The following is a 24,213-nucleotide window of genomic DNA, read 5'->3' as shown; positions in this document are numbered from 1 at the left end:
AAATAAATAAATAAATAGAGTAAAATAAAAATAAAATGTTTATTCTCAGGGCAACTCTTTATATTTTCACGAATTATTGACTATTACAATTTTATTGTAAAATAAAATGGCAACAGTGAAGCCATGGGAGAAGAAATCCTCAAGGCCTTGTGTTTAATGAAAACAAAGGTGGTATCAAACTGGAGAAGCAATTTGTACTTAGTGTGGTGCTCCTTCTCTTTTACCCTACCTAGTCTCTTATCACGAGTGATGAATACGGGATCACAGTTTGTGATGGAAGGAGTGAAGAACCTGGTATTAAAACAGCAAGTAAGTACACTTGTTGGAAAGCATACTGGTAACTTTTGATCATAAATGTTGGCAGGTTGATTGCTCAGAGCAACTTCTAGATTTATTCAAGTAATAAATATTAGTAATAAAATAGAGTCAAGAAGTCCTTTATGAAGAATATGAGAGTATTTTCACATGTGTCATTGAGAGCTTTGCTCATTTGGACTACATATATCTATGTGGCCCAGGATAACCTTGAACTCACTATTCTTCTGCCTCAGCCTCCTGAGTCATTACAGGTGTGTACCACCATGCCCAACTCATTTTTTTTAGTCCTTAGTTTTACATACAGAACATTTTTTAATGAATTTTATGTTTCTATGGTTTTTCTTATTATTATAATATGTAAATATATTGCTTCAGAGTTATTGTTAGTTGATTTTGTTTCTTTTCAGAAAGGACTTGCTGGCATATATATGTGTAATCCTACCTATTCAGGAAGTTTGTAAGTTTGAGGCCGGCTGGGGAAAGGGTAGCAGTGAGACACTGTCTCAAAATAAATTAAAAACGAAAAGGCTGGTCATGTAGCTCAAGTGGTAGAGTGCTTGCTATGTGCAAAGCCCTGAGTTCCATCCCAGCACTCCCCCCAAAAAATTTGTTTTTTACTCTTTATTGTGGAAACTTGTGAATATACGTTAGTGTATTATGCTCTTCTGAAGCCTTCAGTACTCAGCATCCTTCCATTCTTATTTCATCTGTCCCATTTGTGTTTTTTATTTTGTTTTTACTAGAACATCTTAAGGCAAATCTGAGATGATATTTCACATACATACTGTTTGTAACAATGAAAAGGATTTTAAAGGTCAGATTAAGGGACAGAGTTAATTATCCAGATATGAATTATTAAGACTGTACTTTCCTGTTTTCAGAAAGAGTAAGATCTTTCTCCACACTTTTTTTAAATCTTTCTTATGTTTTCTTGTGGTATTTTATGAAACACTCGTATTTCACTTTTTTTTGAGACAAGGTCTCTGTGTAGCCCAGGCTGACTTTCAACTCCCAATCCTCTGCCTCAGTCTCCCAAGTGCTGGAATTATAGGTGTGGGCCACCAAACATAGCTACTTCCTGATAATTTCTTTGAGTGCAAGGAGTCTTTTCCCCATCTGTGGATTTTCTACAGCGCTTTGCATAAAATAGATTTCTAGTTTCAAAGTAGGTTCTTTATTCAAGTTCTTTATTTAAATAAGTAAATAGCATTTTATTATAAAAACCGTGTAGTGTTCCTAAAGAACAATGAAAAATCCTTATTTGCTTTATTTAATTAAAAAGCTGATTACTTTCCAAACTTCCCCTTCAGATAATTTCAGATTACATTATTTCCTATGTACTTGGGAACACTTTTTAGCCTCATTATTTCTTTTAGGAATTATTGTCAATCCTCCCATTCTACCACTTTCCTGGTAAGAAGCTACTGCTAAATCCTTTGTTTTTTTTCTTGCAGTACTGGGGATTGAAGCTAGGGCCTCATGCATGGTAGGCAAGCGCTCTGCTCCTTGAACCACAATCCTAACCCTACTACTAAGTACTTAATCCACTTTTTTTTTTCTTAAATTGGTGTACAGTAGTTCCCTGATCCCTAGTGATACTGTAAGAGATGTCTAAATTGGTTCACTGTTAAATATCTATCTTATTGTGCTAAGACAAAAAAATGATTTTTATTTAGAAGTTCATAATACAGAAAAACAAATCTTTGTGTCTGCAAATTCATTTTCTTTTAACATTGCAAACAACATATTGCTTTGATATAAGAAGTTCCTTATTTTTAAAAGTAAAATTTGAAATGATACTGTGGTTATTCCACCTATATAATATTTTTGCCACCACCACAGGAAAGCCATAGTGTTAAAAAAAATAAATGAAAGGTTCAAAATTAGGAAATATGTGTTGACTGGCTGTTTGGGTGGCTCATTTTATATTTTAAAGTGAAAATAAAAGTCATATTACAAAACCATAAGCCCAGTATAGTCTTTTTTGTTGGCATTTAAAGAAAGAAAAAAATACAGAAGGGTATACACCCAAGCTTTAAAAGTCAGTTATTTCTGGGCAAGTATTCATCTCTGTTGACTTCCACACACATTATAAATCCCTACAATTGAATTGTAGAATCAAAGGATGTAGATATTTCTAATTATTCATAGTAAATGTTACCAAAATACTCTCCAGTGAAGAGTCCCCTTGTTCTAGAAATATTTATTTAAACTCATAGAAAACCACTTTAAAAGTTACATTTCCCTAATATTCAAAAATTGAAAGGTATCACAGTGGGAGTCAGGAGCACTTTGGGAACTAAGGTAGGAGACAGCAGAGATAAGTTCCATTTCACATATACACTCCATGAGTAATGTGTACCACTTACATCTATAAAGATTTCTTTGAGTTGTTTTATCTAAATAAACACTGTAACCTATAAATTAGAATAGGATTAGCCATGGCCAGTTTTCTAGGTCACTTATAACAGCTTTTTATACTTTTTTTTTCTGAGCAGCATGACTTTTATGCATTATAAGTATCAACTATCATATAAAACCAGTTGAGTGATATTTACAGATTTCAAATATATTTGTGTGAGGATAATTGTACAAAAATGTGTGATGAATATTGTAGCACAAAGTTGCACAACTTAGAAGTCTTCTGTTTCACTTTGACTCATTTGCCAATAAAATACTTCTTTTGAAAATGAATTAACTAAAATATATCACATCTGTGTAGTAACAAGACACAAAGAAAGATTCTAACAAATGTTAACACAAGATAGGGGAAAAGGGATGAGGAAGTACAGTGGAGTAGGGTTACATTGACTTAAGCACAATGTATGTAAAGATATAATACCAAGGCAAAAATCCCACTGATCAACAGACAGACACCTGAACAATGAAGAAGAAGAATAAAAAGCAGGTCACAGTAAGGGGAAGGCCACTAACAGGGAGGGGAGGGGTAAAAGAAGAAGTAAAGAAAGTAAATATGGTTGATATACTTTCCATACAAGAATGAATATAGAATCTTTAAATCTGTTAAAAATCACAAGAAATCTACCTAAGGTAGAAAGGAGAAAAATGGAGGGGATGAACCAATTCGGAATATTTATATATATATGTGTGTGTGTATATATATATATATATATATATATATATATATATATATATATATATATGAAAATTCATAATGAAATTCCATGTATAGCTATCTTGAACAAACAAAAATGTCTCTTCTCAAAAACGGAGAGCAAGAAGATAAAACATGTCCTGTCTGGGGGTTGGTACCAATGGGAGGGGAAGGATATAAGGAAAGAGTGTAGGAGGGTAAATATAGTGGAAATATTATGTACTCATATATGAAAATGGAAAAAGAGACCTGTTGAAACTATTCTAAAAATGGCACGAATAAAGAAGAATGATGGAGGGGGTGAATTTAGCTAAGATATATTGTAAGCCTTTTTGTAAATGTCATAATGTTCCCCCAGTACAACATGATAAAAAAATGAAAAAATAAATAACCAGAGCAAAATGGACTGGAGGTGTGGCTCAAGTGGTAAAGCACCTGCTTTGCAAAGCACAAAGCCCTGAGTTCAAACCCCAGTCCCACCCAGAAATAAATAAATTAAATAAAAATGAATTAGCAACAAATAAATTGCAAACAGAAGACTTAACAGACATAGCTCATAATATATGACCTTTAAGATTATGATTTATAAAGAAATTACAAAAAAATAATTTGCACAACAGAAAGTATTAACACTAGATATTGAGCCTTATTGTAATCGTTTTACAATGTATATGTACATCCAAATATCACATTATGCACCCTAAATAAATTTTTTATTTGTCATTCATACCTCAGTTCAGCCAGGGGGAAGTATTATAGGTTTCTTTTTAAAGAGTATTTGTACTTTGAACACATACTGAAATATTTATGGTTTAATAATGATTTTATATTGGAGTCTTGTTTAAAACATTCTAGGGCAATGGGGAGTAGGTGAAAACATAGACAAAATAAGATTTGCCTTGAATTGCTAATTGGTGAAGTTAGGTGATGGTGGGATGGGTATATTTTGCTGAACGTATTTAATCCAGTTTTCTTGATTTTATCACCATTAACATGCTATGACTTTGAGGGGGAAATCACTTTACATATCTTATGGTGTCCTAATCTGTGATATAAAAGAGATGGATTCACTCTCAGTAGATCCCCTTCATCCCCTTCTGGTTTATAATTTTAAATTGTTGGAAAGAGATGCTCCATCTTCTTCCCTCTCCTCTCTTCACTGGCAACTTACCACCCTTTCTCTGACATTGATATATATCCATCATCCAAAATGTGTTTCCAGTGCCTACACATTCCATCCTGTTCTTTATTTGACTAATAACAGCTTTCCAGATAACCATTCCCTCAGCAGATCCACATAGTGCTTTTTCGCTCTCCAGGACTCAGGACAGCAGCCTACTTCTAGCATTGCTGTCAGGCAAAGATAGCAGAGGTCACCATGGAGCAGTTGGCAGTGTAGGTCAACAAGTTTCTAACTCTACGAGAACCCAAAGGGAAAAAAAAGTCTTTGTTTTGGTTATAGAGCTACATTACATATGTTAGATTGTCTGTAGTTTAGTTTTTACGCATATTTTGTTTGCATTTTGTTTTTTAAGCAAGCATCAGAGAAAAAGTTAACATTTTTATTTAAACTTTTCCAGTGGCTACAATAATAAAACATGACTAAAGTCATGAAACCAGTTAGAGTTTTCGGAAGTATATTTCTCACTATATTTTTTTCTTCAGCTAAATTTCTAGTTCATTTATTTGAAATTTGAAGATTTTAGAAATAGTGATCCTTGATTTAGGGTTTTCATGTGTATGGTACTCTGTTTCTCAAATCTATATCCATAATGATTCTCTACTAATAAAAATTTAGTTAGTCACCAATGATGTATTCCATTTTATTTCTAAACAGTTTCTAAGAACACAGAAAAATATGCTTGGGAATTTTTGAAACAACTAATAGGTTTCTCATTTGATTAAATTTCATTTATACCTCTTTTACCAAAGTACACAATGTTTTGTGTTTCTGAGGACAAGATAAGAGACTATTTCCTGAGCAAAAAGAATTGTACAGTTTTGTTCTGGTGTTTTCTATTTTCTGTGGTTTGAGGTGCTTACAGTCATTTCCAATCAGTAAAACTTGTTTAACCTTGTATATAAGTTGGTCTCCATGTAACCAGTTTTTAAAATCATTAACTCAAGGGCTGGCAGAGTGGCTCAAATAGTAAAGTGCCCTAGCAAGAGTGAAGCCCTGAGTTCAAACCCCAGTACCATTAAATAAATAAATTAATAAATAAAATTATTAACTCAAGCCTTCATTTAGACAAAGAATAGCTTGGTAGAGTATCAATTGGTAACAAATCTCACTTCTTCTCTTAAGTACTGTCTGTTATGCATTTATAGGCATCTGTTTATCATTCTCTACACCTGAAATGTCTATCTTTAATAGTCTGTGAATTTTGTATGTTGCAGCAATGGTAGTTAATTCTACTGCTATCTGATTCTGAAGGCCAGGCAAAAACATAAGAAAGAATTGTCTCTCTGGGCTCTTAAATTTTTGAACCATTTTTCTAGAAAGAAATTTTCCTCAAGTCATTTAATGACATTCATTGGCAGACTTGTCTTCAGATGTAGTAGAACTATAAGACACAAAGTAAAATTTAATTGAACCCTTTAGAAAATTCCATTTTTATACTAAATGAATATCTATCATGAAATATTGTTAGCTTTCCAAATTTCCAGTTATTTTCACAAGTATGGTAAAAGTAATATGATTCTTTATCATCATGTAAAATCTTCTCTGAGTTTTTTTCTATTGATCTAATAGTGCAGCTCAGGGAGCTAACCAGAGAATTCAGTGTAAATAGAGAAATGGATGTAAAATTGTCAATTTTAATAAAATCATATGAATAAAATATAATGGTCCCTTGTTCCAGAAATGTGTTACTTCTTCCTGTTATGTTCACCATCTTTTGTTGGTACTACTTGGAACAAATATATGACAGTAGTTTTCTCTTTTGAATAAAGCATTTTTTGTAGATTTTAATATGAACCCAAATTATTCTTTAGGGAAATTTATATTTTTAGACTTCTTAAATGAACAAACTCAATTTTGAGACAAAAGTTAAAGGTAAATTTTTTAATTTTAATTTATCCTTTTTACATGTACTTACATGTCTATACATTATTTGGGCCACCTCCCCTCCCCAAAAACAAAGTTAAAATTTGAACCACCTTTTGTTTTTTTTAATTCTAAGAAGTACTCAGGAAATACAATCAGTCAGTTTGAACATTTGGTGTTTGTGTTTATATTTAAAAGTTACTAGCCAACAGAAATATTAGAAAATATTGAAATAGCTCTAATTTTAATTTTACTTGCCTAAGACTGTCTTAAAAGATTCTTACTAATAAAGCAAAGAGGGGGAAATGTGTATTTGCTGTCTAAAGAAACAGCATTTTCCTTTGTACTAGTCCATTTTAGTAACATTAAAATGCTTTATGACCTAAGAATAAGAATCATTTTGAAATAGTAATTTGTTAGCTACAGGTTTTTGAATAATCATATTTAGTATTGCTTTTCCGTATTTAGTCTCCCTGATACAAAACTAATCTTTCCTCGACAATCAGTTCACAAAGGAAATGTCAGTTCAAAACAGGCAGAATTCCATCCCACCAGGAATGCACTTGGAAAAGACACAGGTGTGACTTGGTAAATCTAGTGTACTGCATGTGTTTGTTCTTATGTTCAGAATAATGCTACACCTGGTCAGATTGAAGTGTAACAATAGTATTTCTTATCACAAGGCCTGTAAGCATGTTAAGAGGCATTTCTGCCAACACCAGTATTTACATTTCATGTTTAAAGTGTAATTTGTTCTGTAAAAAGACAATGCAGTATGACATTGAAATTTTGAAATTTATCCCAGGCAAAATAAAAATGATCAAATAGAATCTACATATCTATATTACCATTTTCAAAGTACACAGATATCTTTTTATTAAAAATGAAAGAAACCTGTTAGATCATTTAATTTCATGCTTTTCACAAGTCTTAATAGTTACTGAATTTCTAAAGAAAACATAGTAAACAGAAAGGAAATAGAAAAAATACAGTGGAATTCTTATTTGATCAAAATAAAAGCTTACAGTTACTGATATTAAAAAGCAAATATCCAACAAAGGAAAAAGCCCAAACATACATGTCTACTAAAACCTGACTATACCTACAATTAAAAGGGTTTTTTATTGAGAATTATATTTTCCTATGGAAACTTATGTTGCAAAGGTATTTACATCTATGACATCATCTTTGCCATTCACAGAGTATTAGATCTTAGAATGTGTTTAATTGAAAGGTAAACATACTTAACTGTAGAATGATCAAATTGTTTTGTTAGTAGAAAGGAACTTTGATTTGTCTTTCTAATGTTTAACAAAATACTAATCTCTTCCACAGAATCTGCCTGTTACTCGTATTTTAGACAATCTCATGGAAATGAAGTCAAACCCTGTAAGTAGCATTTTACACTAAACTTGTAAATTCTGGAATGTATCAGTCTCACTAATATGAAAAGTGATAAATTAGATTGACTTTATTATGATCTAATCATTGCAAAGTATATGAGAGAAAGGAAAGAATCCATATTCTCAAGAGCATTTTTTAGCCATTGTCACAGATACAGGAAGTTGGGTATTCTCAATTGCTACAAATACTCTGGCCAGTTCCCATCCAGATTAGATGTAGATTACATCCTATATATATAATTAAATGTTAAGAATATGTGAAGGAGCACATTTCTGTAAATGAAAAAAAAAAAAAACTAGTAAACATCAGTTGGTATAGTATAGTTAACAAGACCAGTTTTCATTTTAAGACAATTAAGTTAGTAGTAAGGCTTAGAATTCTAGGCTTGAATGATAATGAGAGTAGAATCTTCAGGTTAATGTGACTATTTTAGTAATTAAAACATGATTACTGTGACATTAAGGGAAATTAACAAAAACACATTTAGATATAGCATAATAAAACACAAAAAAGTACAATTGCTATTATGAAAGAATGGAGAAATTATAATGAGAAGCTAAAAAAAGTTAGAATGAATAATATATGTATATATTTTTGGTTTGTTGGTTGGTTGGTTATATTTTTCAGTGGGACTGGGACTTGAACTCTGAGGGCTTTGTGCTTGCAAAGCAGGCACTCTAGCACTTGAGCCATACCTCCAGTCTGAGAAATATATATTGATGACTAATCGTCTTCTGGAAGATATCCAAAACAATAATAAAGTTTAACAATGTAAGTGAATGCAAAAAATTTAGACAGATGCCAAATGCACAAAGGGTTAAGAAAGCTTAGGATATTTTGTTACTGCCCTGAGTCTTCATGTTGATGAAAAGTAATGACAACGGTAATAATAACAGCTAACGTTCATTGTGTACTCATTGTGTGCCGAAAACACTTCAAAACATTTTTCACCTATTATGTCATTTAATCTTCAGTAGAACTTTCAAGAAGAATACTATTCTTATTCTCATTTTACAGATAAGGAAACTGATGCATGATGAGGTCAATTAACTTGTACAAGGATACACAGCTAGTAAGTGGCAGTGTTGGGATTTTTAACCACATGTCAAATTTTTTGCTGTCATACCGTATTGAGTAGGTAACATTGAATCACAGAACTGTAGAGTGGAAACAGACATAACAAATCATTTTAAAAATGGAGGCAAGGTGATTTTAAGTGACTGCGCAAGTCACACTACTTGTAGTAGTGGGAGAATTAGAACAAAAAACCTTCTTCTTGCATTCCTGCCTAATGCTCATTCCACATACACATTCTTTGCACGTTTCTCTGACATAAATACATGGATGGCCAAATTGTGGGTCTTGCACAATGCATCTTCAAAAGCACCTTTATCAGTTCCTTTGACTTCATAACTAAAGGCACATTCATACAGATTTTTTAATTAATTAGAAAAAGTGAATTGTCTGTTTTGAAAGCATTTCTTCATCCATCTGCTAGGTGAGGTAGCTTCCTGCACTTTTTTATCCCTCTCCTGTTCCCAGATGGACAAGTTGATTTGGAGTTACTAAGGAGATTAGCAAAATGCTAAAGAGTTTAGCAAAGTATACCAAGTTAGACCTGGCAGGTAATCTTGAATGTATCTTATCTCAAATGCTTTAAAATGCTGTAACCTAATTTTAAATGCATAATCACTTAACATTTATTAAGTGTTTTCCTTTGATTTGTTTTAAGTGAATAAATTGAAATTAAGGCAAAAATTCACATAGGTTTCGTCTTGCCTTTTAAGTCTGACTGGTAGTGGTTTCTTGGAGCAAAGTGTTGACACTACATTTGGGTTTGAGAATAGTGTGATTGATTAAAGATATCTACCATTGGGTAAAAGACAGAATATTAGCAACCCATGTCAAATGTTATCCTTTATCAGGTTTTGGTGAAACTATCCACAGTCCAAAACAGAAGTTTCTTTGGCTGATTCTGCTATAGAAGGAGAGGAAGGCAAAGATTGGGAAGTAATTACATCATCAAGTAGTACAGCAGTACTTTCCAACTTCTTTAATATCAAGAATTAATTTTCCAATTTAGTATAGAGGTCTACCACCCTTTATCCACACTTCTGAAATTTAAAAAAAGCTTTGAACTATACTGTGTATAGTTCATTAGGTGGCAAAATCTGGCTTGGACCCACTTGAGGCTCTTTATAGGTTTGTTTATCTGATTTGTATACCATTTGTCCTTCCTTTATATTTTTTATTTATCCTGTAAAAATACCAACAAATGACAAGGTGCTACCTTACAGTATGTACAGTACATGCTCAATATTGCTACATTTTTAAAATTCTAAGTTCTGAAATCTACCTCCAAAAGTTTCAGATAATTTGAGCCTGTTTTAGGTATTCTGTATATTCAGTAAAGTCATAGGCATATGAAGATAAAATTCTAAAAACAAAAATACTTAGGTACAGTAAGTTTTCAGGTTTATAAGAAGATATGTTTTTGAGAAGCAATATATCGCGGTGGTTAAGACCTTGGTAATTGAAACTAGACTGTCTAGGTTCAAATCCCAGAGTTCCAGTTCTTCTGTGAGACCTTGGGAAAGTTTCATAACCTCACAGGGTCTCAACTTGCCCATCTGGAAAATGGGGATAATGATAATAACTGCCTAACAGACTTGGGATTAGGTGAGTAATGTCATGGAAAAACAGAATAAATTTTTAGCGCATAGTGACTACTCATTAAATGTTAGTGGTGGTCATGCTACAAAATTTATTGATTCATTAAAATAAAATATAATTTGGCAAACTATGACCTTTTAAACAGAAATTTCATGGTAAACTTTTTTTTTCTTTTTTTTTAAATAGGAAACTGATGACTATAGATATTTTGATCCCAAAATGCTACGGGGCAATGACAGGTAAGCAGCTTTTGTCTTGTGTGGTTTGTTGTGGAGTTTGCCTCCAAGAATGGAAATAATTGATTTGTTTATTATAAAGCAGCACCATGTCAGGCATTGTTGTACACATCTGTAATCCCAGCAACTCGAAAGTCAGAAGGATTGTGAGTTTGAGGCAGGCCTGGGCAAAGTTAGGGAGGCCCTATATCAGAAAGAAAATACAAACAAAAGGGCTAGGGTACAGCTAAAGGGTGGAATGCTTGCCTGGCATATATGAAGTACCACAAAAAATAAATAAAATAATGCAGCACTGCTTTTTACTAAAAATTCAAACTATGTGGAAAATTGGTAGTGAAACATATTCTAATCTCATCCTACAGAGATAATTATATGTGGTATTTTGTTATTTTTCCTTCCAAGTATACACACAAATATATTTAGCTGTTCTATTTATGAAATAATGATGATATTGCACCCTAAGTATGGGGAAGGGAAAAACTTGGATAATGTGTTTTTAAATGAATATGCTTATTAGAACAAATGAAAATAAAACAGCTTATAGTGGATACCAGTTGTTTGTTTTTCTAAGTAATTGGTCTATAAAATCCAAGTCCCTGAGAACCGTTGCTATAAAAAATACTTTGTAATTTCTGCATTTTATGATAGGCACGGCCTGGTAAATTATTCTTTATTATGGATATTATTTTTCAGGTTTTTATTCATAGTGATATGAAAAATAGCCTACGAGGTACAAAGAAAGAATAATTATGTCTAGCACTAAAACTGGGGAGCTAGTTTCATGCCTGTACCTTCTGTTTGAGACCTTCAGAACTTTGTACTGCCCTCTCCTGAGCTTTTGCATCCTTGAAGGCGGTCAGGACAGATGATCTAGTCACTAGATTACTAAACTGTTTAATAATTTAAGGTGTTACTCTCTTTTCTGTACTTACTAGAAACACAGTTGTGTAAGAAGTAAACAGACCATAGAAGTGAGGAAAGACGATAGTTTTCAGCCAGTGAATAGTTAAGAGAGGCTATAATAGCATTCTCCTCTTAGTTGAGATTTATAAAAATTACTTTAGAGGAAAATCTAAACTGATCTTATAAATCACTCTATGGCCTATTTTATTTAGCACTCAGAACAAATACAGCCCTGGGTTCAATACCAGCACCAAAAAAGAAAAGACAAAAAAAAAAAAATACAGTTTTGACATGCTGAAATTGAAAAATGTCTTTATTGAAGATTTCAAGGACAGCACAGGAAGTATTTTTAAAATATGTAATAAAGTCATAATAAAAACAAGCTACAGCAAAATACAGATCCTCACATATTCCCTTTTCTTCCTGAGTTATTCTTCCCTTAAATGTGTTTGTTTGGTTTTTCTGCAAAGCCAGATACCCTCAGACTACTGTGGGTAGTTTGGCTGTGGTGAACATTTATCACATAAAATACCTCCTTCATCCTTCACCGATAGCCACACTTCTCTACTCTTCCTCATGAGAGCAGTTGCTCAATATTCTGACATCTTATTTCAAGGTCAAGAGGTTGTCCCATTCCCTTTTAGACACTGAAACATCCACCTCTTATAGCTGCTTCTTCTGCAAAACTAAAGAAGGAGGTAGAATTGTAAATGCCTAGCTAATAGTGCTCATAAATACATGGGAGTCTACAATTCCTGTTTTACTGTAATAAAAGCCATGGGTCAAATTTTCAGTACATTTTTTTTAATTGCAGCTCAGTTCCTAGGAACAAAAATCCATTCCAAGAGGTAAGTTTCACATAAAAATCTCTGCTCCTAGAAAAGAAGGATGGTATAGTGACCAAATGGTCTTAAGGGATATAGTTATCATAAATATGACTTTATTGTGAAGAGTGTATGGCAAACCTGATAGATCTATTTCTGTAGACCCCCAGAGTTTTTCATTGTAAGCAGCTATATTTTCCTAATTTATAAAGATGTTTATACTCAGCAGTACTTTAAGACAGGGCCTGGCGTCACACACCTGTAATCCCAACTATTCAGGCAGAGATGGGGGAGCTGAGGTTCAAGCCATCGTGGACAAGAAGTTAGCGAGATCCCCTCAGTCAGCAGGCCCAGCCTGGTGGTGCTTATCTGCGATTCCATTCACAGGAGGCATACATAGGAGGATGCTGTCTGATGAGAACACATAAAAAATAACTATAAAGTACAAAAGAGCTGGGGACACGGCTCAAGCTGTAGAGCACCTGCCCACAAAGTGCAGTGTCCTGAGTTCAAACCCCAGAAAAAAATGGCTGACAAAAATAATTCATGGGGGGAAAAAAAAGCCTTTGAGATTGCAATGAGACTTTTATAAATTTGAAACTTCTTTCTAGTATTAGATTCCAAACACTTGTGAAGATACCATGACTGTGTTTTTCATTTGAAATACAAAGAGACTTCTCAGTAAAGGTCAATACATTAAACATTTTATGGAAATTAACATTAATGCTGGACTTTTCAGTTTTCCTGCCTGCAGGAAGTAAGTGCATACTCAAAAATGTCCATTGGGCTGCAAAAGCGGAATTGGCTTGATGAAACACTGAACTGATCCTAGATCAAGGTTTATGGATTCATGGATTTTTGTTTAAGATTATGCTTAAAAGAAGAACATTTTTAAAAATCCTTCAGAATGGAAGGTTGTAGCTCATGTGGCAGAGTGCCTCTCTAGCAAGCACAAGGCCATGAGTTCAAACCCCAGCACCAATAAGCAGCTACATAAATACATACGGAAATGAACAAGCACATGAATAAATACATAAATAAACAAAACAGAGCTGAGGGGGCTGGGGCTGGGGACAGCTGACCTAGCATTCAGTTCACGAGGCCCTGGGTTCCATCCCCAACATTGGAGGATAACCAAAAAAAAGAGCTTTTTTGATCTGCTTAGTGCTTTGTTTTCCACATAGAAGAAAAGTTTGTTTTCATTTGGGGCTGTGTATAACTGACAACAATTTGGTAATGAGATTCTTTAAATGCAGTAATTAAGGGCTGCCTAGCAAGAAGGAGGCCCTGAGTTCAAACCTCAGTGGCATGAAAACAAAACAAAAAATAAAGAAGACAAAAAAAAATCTCCATTGGAGAAAACTCTTTGCATTTCTTTGGTATTATTTAATTGAAGAATGGAGTTATTTTCCTCTAAATTGCTTCTGAAAAATCTGCCTTTTTACAACTCAACAGACATTAAAATTTATTGATTTTTAGAAATTTCTTAATTAAGTAGCATCAGGTCCTTAGAATGTGGCCTTTGGCTAGTTAGTATTTTTTCACCTCACTTGTAGAATAGTACTAGATTAAAAAATATATTACTTAAAAGTTAAAACATTATTTTAATTATTTCTTTCAACTTACCTCTTTTTTTCCTATTTGCATTTTTAGGCAATTGTTTTTGTGGTTGGAGGAGGCAACTACATTGAATATCAAAATCTTGTTGACTATATAAAGGTACCCTTTGACCTTCTTATTTTATCACTTCACGGCTTACCAAGTTTTGTCTTTAGAAAACTAGCATTCTCTAGTGGCTATCCTGACCCTTACATAACTACTTTTGTAAGAAATAGTTTTTAAATTCTGCATAGAAACCAGACACCATGGCTTGTGCCTATAGTTCCAGCTCCTTGGAAGGCTGAGGCAGGAAGATCACTTAAGCCCATGAGTTCAGGATCAGTCTGTGCAACATAACAAGATCCCTTCTCTTATAAAAATAACAAAATAATAAAAATTTTAAATCCTGCATACAGAGGAAAATGTCTATGTTCATTTCCTAGTCCTATCACATTATTTTTGTACTAAAATTGTACTTGATCTGAAAAATAATGTATATTATTGATATATTAAGATAGATAGCTGCAAAGTGCATAACTTTAAATGTTTAGAGCCATGTTGAAAGGATGTAAATGTCCTTGATTTCCTCATGTTGTGTAAGGCTTTAGTAGTAGAGGTTATGATACAAAAGGAGGAAAAAAAAACACACAAACAGATGTCACAGAACTCCAAAACTAGAAAGTACAACTCCCAGGGTCCTCTCTCAGTTAAACAGAGTATACTTCATCTTTAGATCATGAACCACTAACATGTATGTAACACACCATGGTGTCAGAGGGGCCCCATTCTGTTCTTCTTTCATCCCATAGTCTCAAAAGCAAAAGCCAGGTGCAAAGCATCTCTATAAACAGTACTGATCAGCTAGTGCAAGTTGCCTCCTGGTTGATCTCAGCCATACCACAGGACCCTGTTAACCACTGTTTAGTATAATTTCATTCAAATTTGGCCAAGGGTTAGCAACATGACTGGTTCTAAGTGCCCTCAAGGTTAAATTGACACATTTCACTCCCATTCCTTCCTTAAATGTTTTTAATCATTTGTTGATCTTTTTTCAGAATCTTTTACAACATTTATAGAATTAAAAAACAGGAAGGATAAACACCAGAGTACTAATTATTTGTGTAGTGACTGAGAACATTCTAAAAAAACATTACCAGGTAGCTCCATGAAACCTGTTCTTAATCATGCACAGGTTTGACGGCTCTTCCCTCTGTCTGCCACAGAAAGTTGGATTTTGTGAAGTGTGTTAATGAATTGATTCCATGTAGTAATTCATTATTGCCTTTAGGTATTACCTAAGTTCTGTCTTTGATCAGTCACTTCCATCCAAAAACATCTTACACGGATTTTTATTCACTTTCGTAGTACGTTTGCTCATTCATATTCATAATGTCATGGAATTTGTTTGAATTAAACTTACCAATGATACCACTAATGAACCAAACTGCAATTAATTACAATTTCAATTAAGATCATTACTAAATAAACTAGATTTGTAAAATAGTTTTTCATCTCTCTCAACCAAATCAGCCTTACTCAAATACCAAAATGTTGCACTTGATTTGGAGGAAATTCCATTCTCCATTTGAGGAGTTACAGACTTTCCCAAAGCAGCTGCTCCATTTTACATTCCCATCAGCACCTCGAGTTTCTCCTGATTGCCAACACTTTTTATCTGATTGTAGCCTTCATGGTAGGTAAGAAATGGTAGCTCGTAGCTCACTGTGGTTTTGAGTTACATTTCTCTGATGATTTACTTTACTTCTGATGTCAAGCATCTTTTCATGTGCATGTTGGCCATTTGTAAGTCTTTTTGGAGAAATGTCTATTCAGCCTTTGCCTTTTTTTAGTTGGGTTGGAACATGAGAGTAATTGACAAAATTCTTTGATTTTATCAAAACATTTGATAATGCTGATACTGATGGCCAAATGCATTGAGAATTTGACTTAAAACCACTACTGATGTTCTTTTTGTGGCAAATGATAAGCTCTGAGAAGGATTACGTCTAGTCAACAGTTTATTTTATACCAGATCAATGTATTGGTACATTTCGTCAAGTTCAATTTTTAACAGTGGGGGAGGGGTAGAGGGTTTATCATGTAAGTGCATGATTAAGAACAAGTTTGCATTGGGACATTTGGCATTTGGTAAGCTACAAAATTTTAAATTATATCTATTCCTCAATTAAATGATTACTATTTGATGTTTATTCTTGTTTTTCTGTTTATAAGTATTGTAAAAGGTACAGAAAGAAGAATGATACATAATTTAGGAAATCTTGACCAATTTCGGGTTTGGGGGGAGTCTGCTAATGCATACAGGATTAATCTCAACTGGTTTTTTGCAGCCCTGTGCTTATCTCTAGGAATATCAGGAACTATGGTGCTAACATTTGGCCAAACCTGTGTGTCATTAATCTACTTCTGTGCTAGAGTCCAAGATAGATCAGGGGGCAACCTGCACTAGCTTGCCAGCATTGTTTACTAGAAAATAAGATTGGTGATTTGCAACTGGTTCCTGTCATATTCTCTTGGTTTCTGCTGTTGAGCCTGGCATGTAGTCCGAGTTTGCTTAAGTGATCAGAGAGGAATAAAAGACCTCTCCATGAACAAGACTGGAACTCCCGTTAGACCAGTATATCTAGGATATATCTTGATAATTCACCATTGCAAATGAATGAAATAAGATTCTGGAAGCTGTCCTAGATTTTTTGGACCTCTGATGTTTATATTTTCCTATGTTTTCTTTTTCCTTCTACCCCATAACCTCTATCTTTATTAGTGGCTTATGTGAGTATGTTCTTTATAGCCTCAAGAATCCCAAATGTGTGACCCTCTGTTATTGCTACATATACCATTCCCATTTTTAAAAAATGTAATTGAGATATAACTCTTGTTTCATTTGTCCTCAAAGATGGACAAGTAGAACATTTATTAAGCCAGTGATGTTTATTCAGTCTATATATCAACAGAGAAATGTCCTTGTCTTGTTTTACAAAGCCATTGTCTTTGTGTTCCTTGATGAATTATCAAATTATTTTATGAAATAAAATTTTGACATGCAAACAAGAATTCTTAATTTACTTTGAAGTTCACAATACAGATAAGAATTTCAGCATTAAATGTGAAATTTAATGCACCAGATGTGGTGCCACATGCCTGTTATCACAGCACTCGAGGCTAAACACAGGAGGATCTAGAGTTGAAACCTTGAATACATAGTAAGATCCTGTCTCAAAACAAAACAAACTTATCCTAAATTCTGTAGTGGAGAACTTTTGACTATCGTTTTTGTGTTCCAGCATTCTGTCAAAATTAGAAATAAAATTCATAGTTACAAAGTGGAATGGAATATTTTGACATGTAAATACTGCATTACACAAGATAGATTGAAATGACCATCCATGCTGGCTGCATCATCTCCTACTATCAGCATAACAAAGCTCTAACAATGCCTTCTTCACATAGATCCTACAATGAAAGAATGTCAGTGTCATTCCTACAATCCTAGCTACTTGGAAGGCTAAGATCAGGAGGACAGTGGTTCCAGGCTAGCCCAAGCAAAAAAAGTTGTGAGACCCTATCTCAGCCAATAGCTGGGCAGGTGGCACATTTCTGTCATCTCAACAATGATATCTAATGAAAGCTTAAAACAGAAGAATCATAGTACAGACAAGCCTGGGCAGAAAGTGAAACCTATCTTCAAAATTACCAAAGCAATAAGGGCTTGGGGCTTGGTTCAAGTGGTAGAGTGCCTGCCTAGCAAGTGCAAAGCCATGAGTTCAAACCCAAGTAATGCCAAAAAAGAAAAAAAAAGTTGGTCTAAGATTTTATAGATTAATTGTTGCTCCTCTGAAATGTGGCAGTCCTCAGGTTCTGATTTTAGTGTAATCAGAAGTAGTATCATCGTGTGCCGTAGTATACTACTTTTTGAAGGAAAAAAGCATTCGTATGCCCATTTTACACTTTATTCTTCATTTCATGAAATTTTAGAATACACATATACACCACCCCAAAAAAAGACCCTTAAGAATAACCAACCAGTATTCATGGTTGTATTTAAAATGTTTGTTACTCGTTTGCATCTGAGTTTGTATCTGATTTTTTTACAGGGGAAGCAAGGCAAACACATTTTATATGGCTGCAGTGAGCTTTTTAATGCTACACAGTTCATAAAACAGGTAAAGTATACCTTTTTAGTTGTAAAATGTACACCTTGTTTCTCCTACCATACCCCAGGTTGTTAATATTTTTCAAGAGGGGGAAAAAAACTATTTATTCATCTAAACCAGCTGAAACAAAAAGTCACATAGCCATAAGAGTTTTGCTATGGACAACTGTAAAGAAAATACTATTAAAATTTTAAATTGGGGTAGTGTACACATTTAGGCAAAAGCAAATTTAGCATTTCCTTGTATACTATCTACATATCTGACTTTTCCAATTATATCATATATTGAGCCTGAGAAATTAAGTTTTTTGGTCAATAATATATGCTCACTTGATTATAATAGAATTATGTTCACTTCAAGAGTTGATACCAGTAGCTAGGGAGAATTGCTTTTCTATACAGTCCTTTTAAGATTATTCCACTAATGTTCTCAGTAACTTCATTGATGTTGGCTTTTAAGTTTTAATTGGAATGCTCAGTAACCTGACAATGTCCACTCACTTTTGCCTGGACTGCCATAAAAATCATAATTGCACCCTCTACTCACTTTTATTAACTATGCTGACATGGATCTTAGTGGGAATTTCAAGTGTGTAGAAAACTGAAGAGAAGTTGTAGTGAACACCTGTACATTGCCCTCTGCATTAATCTTTTACTGTATTTGCCTTACACGATACCTGCTTATTTCTCAGTCTGTTTACCACTATAGCTTATTACTTTCAAAGTATATTTTAGCTATTAAATGCCACTATCATTATTTGTTTATCCCCTTTCCCTTGGAGGTAAAATTTACAACAGTGAAATACACAAATATTAAGTATACAGTTTTCAGTTTTGCTACATGCGTTTGCTTGTCCCAAACTCCTAACAAGATATGGAATGTTACCATCATCCCAGAAAGCTCCCTGTATCTTACTCAATCCCTGACCAAACACTGTCATGATATTTTTCCACTATAAATTAGTTTTACCTAGTCTAGAATATCATATAAGTGGATTATTTTCCTTTGGTAAGCTAATAGGGGAATCTCAATTTTACTGATTTTTCAATGAACCAGATACCTTATATTACTTTTCTAATTTTCTCTTTCATTGATTGCTACTCTGTCTTTCATTCTGATTACTATGGATTAACTTTGTTCTTCCTTTCTAGCTTTTTTAAATTAATTGTACAAAGTGAAGCGTTTCATTGTGCTATTTCCATAGATATAAGCAATGTGCTTTGATCATATTCATCCCCTCTATTCTTATCCCTTCTTTCTTATTCACCCCCACCCCACCCCCACTCCCTTTTTTTAAACTTTTTTCCATTTTTTTGTATGGGTTTTCATTGTGTCTTATGATACATAGATAATCATGCAGTTGATGATATTCTGTGCCTTCACACTCTTTCTCCCACCCACCATTTTGCCCCTTAAATAGTCCCCCATTTATGTTCATGTCTTTATTTTAGGTATAGATTCTGCATAAGAGAGAAAACATGCAGTATTTACCTTTCTCAGTCCAGCTTATTTCACTTAACATGACTTATACTTTTCCCATTTTTCTGCAAGTGATATTATTTTATTCTTCTTTATAGCCATAATACTCCATTTTGTATATATACCACATTTTTCTCATCCATTCATCTTTAATGGGTGCCTAGGCAGATTCCATCACTTGGCTATTATGAATAATGCTTCAATAAACATGAGTGTGCAGGTATCTCTTTTGTGTGCTGACTTGCATTTCTTCTAATATATGCCCAAGACTGGTATAGCAGGATCATAAGGTAGTTCGACTTTTAGTTTTTGAGGAACCACTATACTGATTTCCATAATGGCTACACTAGTTTACATTCCAACCAACAATGTAATGTATGAGGTTCTTCCCCTACATCCTTGCCAATGTTTGTTATTTCTTTCCTTGATAATAGCCATTCTGACTTGAGTGAGATGGAATCTCAGTTTGTTCTTTTAGTGTTTAATTTTTTAACACTATATAGTGTCAGATGAATAACTAGCAAAGATTTTTCTCCCATGTCTCTTCACTCTATGAATTGCTTTCTTTGATGGACAGAAGCTTTTCTAACCTAATGCAATCTCATTTATCAACTCTTGCTTTTATTTCCTGAGCTACTGGAGTCCTATTCAGAAAGTTCTGTCTCTGCCTCTATCTTGAAATCTTTTCTGTTTTCCTCCAGTAGGTTTAAAGTTTCATGTCTTACATTAACGTAGTTGCTCCATTTTGAATTTTTTTTTTGGACAAAGTGAGGTACAGAGATGAAGTTTTGGTGTTCTACTTGTACATAACCAGTTTTCTTACCACCATTCATTGAAGAAGCTATCTTTTCTCCAACATATGCTTTTGACTCCTTTATCAAAAATCAGACAGCTATAGCTGTGTGGGTTTAATTCTGGGCCCTCTATTTTACACGATTTCTCTTTTTTTATTTTTTTATTTTATTCATATGTGCATACAATGTTTGGGTCATTTCTCCCCTCTTCTCCCCCAAACCCTCCCTTCCCCCCTCCAATCCCTCGCTATCAGGCAGAAACTATTTTGCCCTTATCTCTAATTTTGTTGAAGAGAGTATAAACAGTAATAGGAAGGACCAAGGGTTTTTACTAGTTGAGATAAGGATAGCTATACAAGAAGTTGACTCACATTGCTTTCCTGTACATGTGTATTCCCTTCTAAGTTAATTCTTCTCGAACTAACCTTTTCTCTACTTCCTGGTTCCCTTCTCCTATTGGCCTCAGTCCCTTTAAAATATCTGCATTGGTTTCTCTGCGTTGAGGGTAACAGAGGCTATCTAGTTTTTTGGATGTCTTACCTATCCTCATACCTCCCTTGTGTGCTCTCGCTTTATCATGTGATCAGAGTCCAGTCCTCTTGTTGTGTTTGCCCTTGATCTGATGTCCACATATGAGGGAGAACATATGATTTTTGGTCTTTTGGGCCAGGCTAACTTCACTCACAATGATGTTCTCCAGTTCCATCCATTTACTTGCAAATTATAAGATTTCATTCTTCTTCATGGCTGCATAAAATTCCATTGTGTATAAAAACCACATTTTCTTAATCTATTCATTGGTAGTTGGGCATCTTGGCTGTTTCCATATCTTGGTTATTGTGAATACTGCTGCAATAAACATGAGTGTGCAGGTGCCTCTGGAGTAACCTGAGTCACATTCTTTTGGGTATATCCCCAAAAGTGGTATTGCTGGATCATATAGTAGATCTATGTTTAGATTTTTAAGAAGCCTCCAAATTTTTTTCCAGAGTGGTTGTACTAGTTTACATTCCCACCAGCAGTGTAAGAGGGTTCCTTTTCCCCCCACATCCTTGCCAACACCTGTTGTTAGTGGTGTTGCTAATGATGGCTATTCTAACAGGGGTGAGGTGGAATCTTAGTGTGGTTTTAATTTGCATTTCCTTTATGACTAGGGATGGTGAGTGTTTTTTCATGTGTTTTTTGGCCATTTGAATTTCTTCTTTTGAGAAAGTTCTGTTTAGTTCACTTACCCATTTCTTTATTGGTTCATTAATTTTCGGGGAATTTAGTCTTTTGAGTTCCCTATATGTTCTGGTTATCAGCCCTTTGTCTGATGTGTAGCTGGCAAATATTTTCTCCCACTCTGTGAGTGTTCTCTTCAGTTTAGAGACCATTTCTTTTGTTGAGCAGAAGCTTTTTAGTTTTATGAAGTCCCGTTTATCTATGCTATCTCTTAGTTGCTGAGCTGCTGGGGTTCCATTGAGAAAGTGCTTGACTATACCTATTAATTCCAGAGTACTTCCTACTCTTTCCTTTACCAACTTTAGAGTTTGGGGTCTGATATTAAGATCCTTGATCCATTTTGAGTTAATATTGGTATAGGGTGATAAACATGGATCTAGTTTCAGTTTTTTGCAGACTGCTAACCAGTTTTCCCAGCAGTTTTTGTTGAAGAGGCTGTAATTTCTCCATCATATATTTTTAGTGCCTTTGTCAAAGACAAGTTTGTTATAGTTGTGTGGCTTCATATCTGGGTCCTCTTTTCTGTTCCACTGGTCTTCATGTCTGTTTTTGTGCCAGTACCATGCTGTTTTTATTGTTAATGCTTTGTAATATAGTTTGAAGTCAGGTACTGTGATACCTCCTGCATTGTTCTTTTGACTGAGTATTGCCTTGGCTATTCATGGCCTCTTGTGTTTCAATATAAATTTAACGGTAGATTTTTCAATGTCTTTGATGAATGTCATTGGGATTTTGATGGGAATTGCATTAAACATGTAGATTGCTTTTGGGAGTGGGAGTATAGACATTTTTACTATGTTGATTCTACCAATCCATGAACATGGGAAATCTCTCCACTTTCTATAGTCTTTCTCAACCTCTTTCTTCAGAAGTTTATACTTTTCCTTGTAAAGGTCGTTCACATCCTTTGTTAGGTTTACACCTAGGTATTTGATTTTTTTTGAAGCTATTGTAAATGGAATTGTTTTCATATATTCTTTCTCAGTTTGTTCATTATTAGTATATAGAAATGCTAATGATTTTTCTATGTTGACTTTATATCCTGCTACCTTGCTATAGCTATTGATGGTTTCTGGGAGCTTTTGAGTACAGTTTTTTGGGTCTTTAAGGTATAAGATCATATCGTCTGCAAATAGGGATATTTTGACAGTTTCTTTACCTATTTGTATTCCTTTTATTCCTTCTTCTTGCCTAATTGCTCTGGCTAGGAATTCCAGTTCTGTGTTGAATAGGAGTGGAGATAGTGGGCATCCTTGTCTCATTCCTGCTTTTAGAAAGAATGGTTTCAGTTTTTCACCGTTAAGTATAATGCTGACTGTACATCTGTCATATATAGCTTTTATAATGTTGAGGTACTTTCTTTCTATTCCTAGTTTTCTTAGAGCTTTTATCATGAAATGGTGTTGGATCTTATCAAAGGCTTTTTCTTCATCTATTGACATGATCAAGTGGTTTTTGTCTTTGCCTCTGTTAATGTGGATTATTACGTTTATTGGTTTTCGTATGTTGAACCACCCCTGCATTCCTGGGATAAAGCCTACTTGGTCATGGTGAATGATCTTTTTGATGTGTTGTTGAATTTGGTTTGCCATTATTTTACTGAGGATATATGCATCAGTGTTCATTAAGGAGATTGGCCTAAAGTTCTCCTTTTTGGGGGTGTCTTTGCCTGGTTTTGGGATAAGTGTAATACTGGCTTCATAAAATGTGTTATAGTTTTCCTTCCCTTTTATTTCGTGGAACAGTTTAAGGAGGGTTGATATCAGTTCTTCTTTAAAGGTCTGATAGAATTCATCAGAGAATCCATCAGGTCCGGGACTTTTGTTTTTGGGGAAACTCTTGATTGCTGCTTCAATTTCATTTTGTGTTATAGATCTATTCATGTGATTAATGTCCTCTTGGTTCAGTTTTGGATGATCATAAGTATCTAGAAATCTGTCCATTTTTTTAAGATTTTCGAATTTATTTGAATATAGGTTCTCAAAGTAGTCTCTGATGATTTCCTGGACTTCCATGGTGTTTGTTGTTATCTCCCCTTCTGCATTCCTGATTTTACTAATTTGGGTTTTTTCCTCTCCTCATTTTAATCAGGTTTGCTGGGGGTCTATCAGTCTTATTTATTTTTTCAAAGAACCAACTTTTTCTTTAATTCTTTGTATGGTTTTTTTTTTTTGGTTTCTATTTCATTGATTTCAACTCTTATTTTTATTATTTCTCTCCTTTTATTTGTTTTGGGATTTGCTTGTTCTTGTTTTTCTAGGAGTTGGAGATGTATCATTAAGTCATTGATTTGAGATCTTTCAGTCTTTTTAATATATGCGCTCATGGCTATAAACTTGCCTCTTGGGACTGCCTTTGCTGTGTCCCATAGGTTCTGGTTGTTGTGTTTTCATTTTCATTAACTTCCAGGAACTTTTTAATTTCGT

At 34.1% G+C, this 24,213-nt stretch overlaps 1 protein-coding gene across 3 annotated transcripts in view; it reads left to right on the top strand.

The window, feature by feature from the left end:
- Positions 1-24,213, top strand: part of Scfd1 (sec1 family domain containing 1) — a 109,009-nt gene that overhangs the window by 71,541 nt on the left and 13,255 nt on the right. For all 3 annotated transcript variants that reach the window (XM_074068224.1, XM_074068223.1, XM_020156676.2), the window contains 6 exons: positions 234-309; positions 7,815-7,868; positions 10,743-10,795; positions 12,510-12,543; positions 14,173-14,238; positions 18,231-18,299. In XM_074068224.1, the coding sequence (XP_073924325.1) occupies positions 234-309; positions 7,815-7,868; positions 10,743-10,795; positions 12,510-12,543; positions 14,173-14,238; positions 18,231-18,299 (352 nt within the window). The remainder of the gene's footprint in view (positions 1-233; positions 310-7,814; positions 7,869-10,742; positions 10,796-12,509; positions 12,544-14,172; positions 14,239-18,230; positions 18,300-24,213) is intronic.

The sequence above is a fragment of the Castor canadensis genome, chromosome 3, assembly GCF_047511655.1.
Source record: "Castor canadensis chromosome 3, mCasCan1.hap1v2, whole genome shotgun sequence".
Lineage (NCBI taxonomy): Eukaryota > Metazoa > Chordata > Mammalia > Rodentia > Castoridae > Castor > Castor canadensis.
The sequence above is the reverse complement of the archived record's forward strand: the minus strand, read 5'-3'. Positions and strand labels throughout refer to the sequence as shown.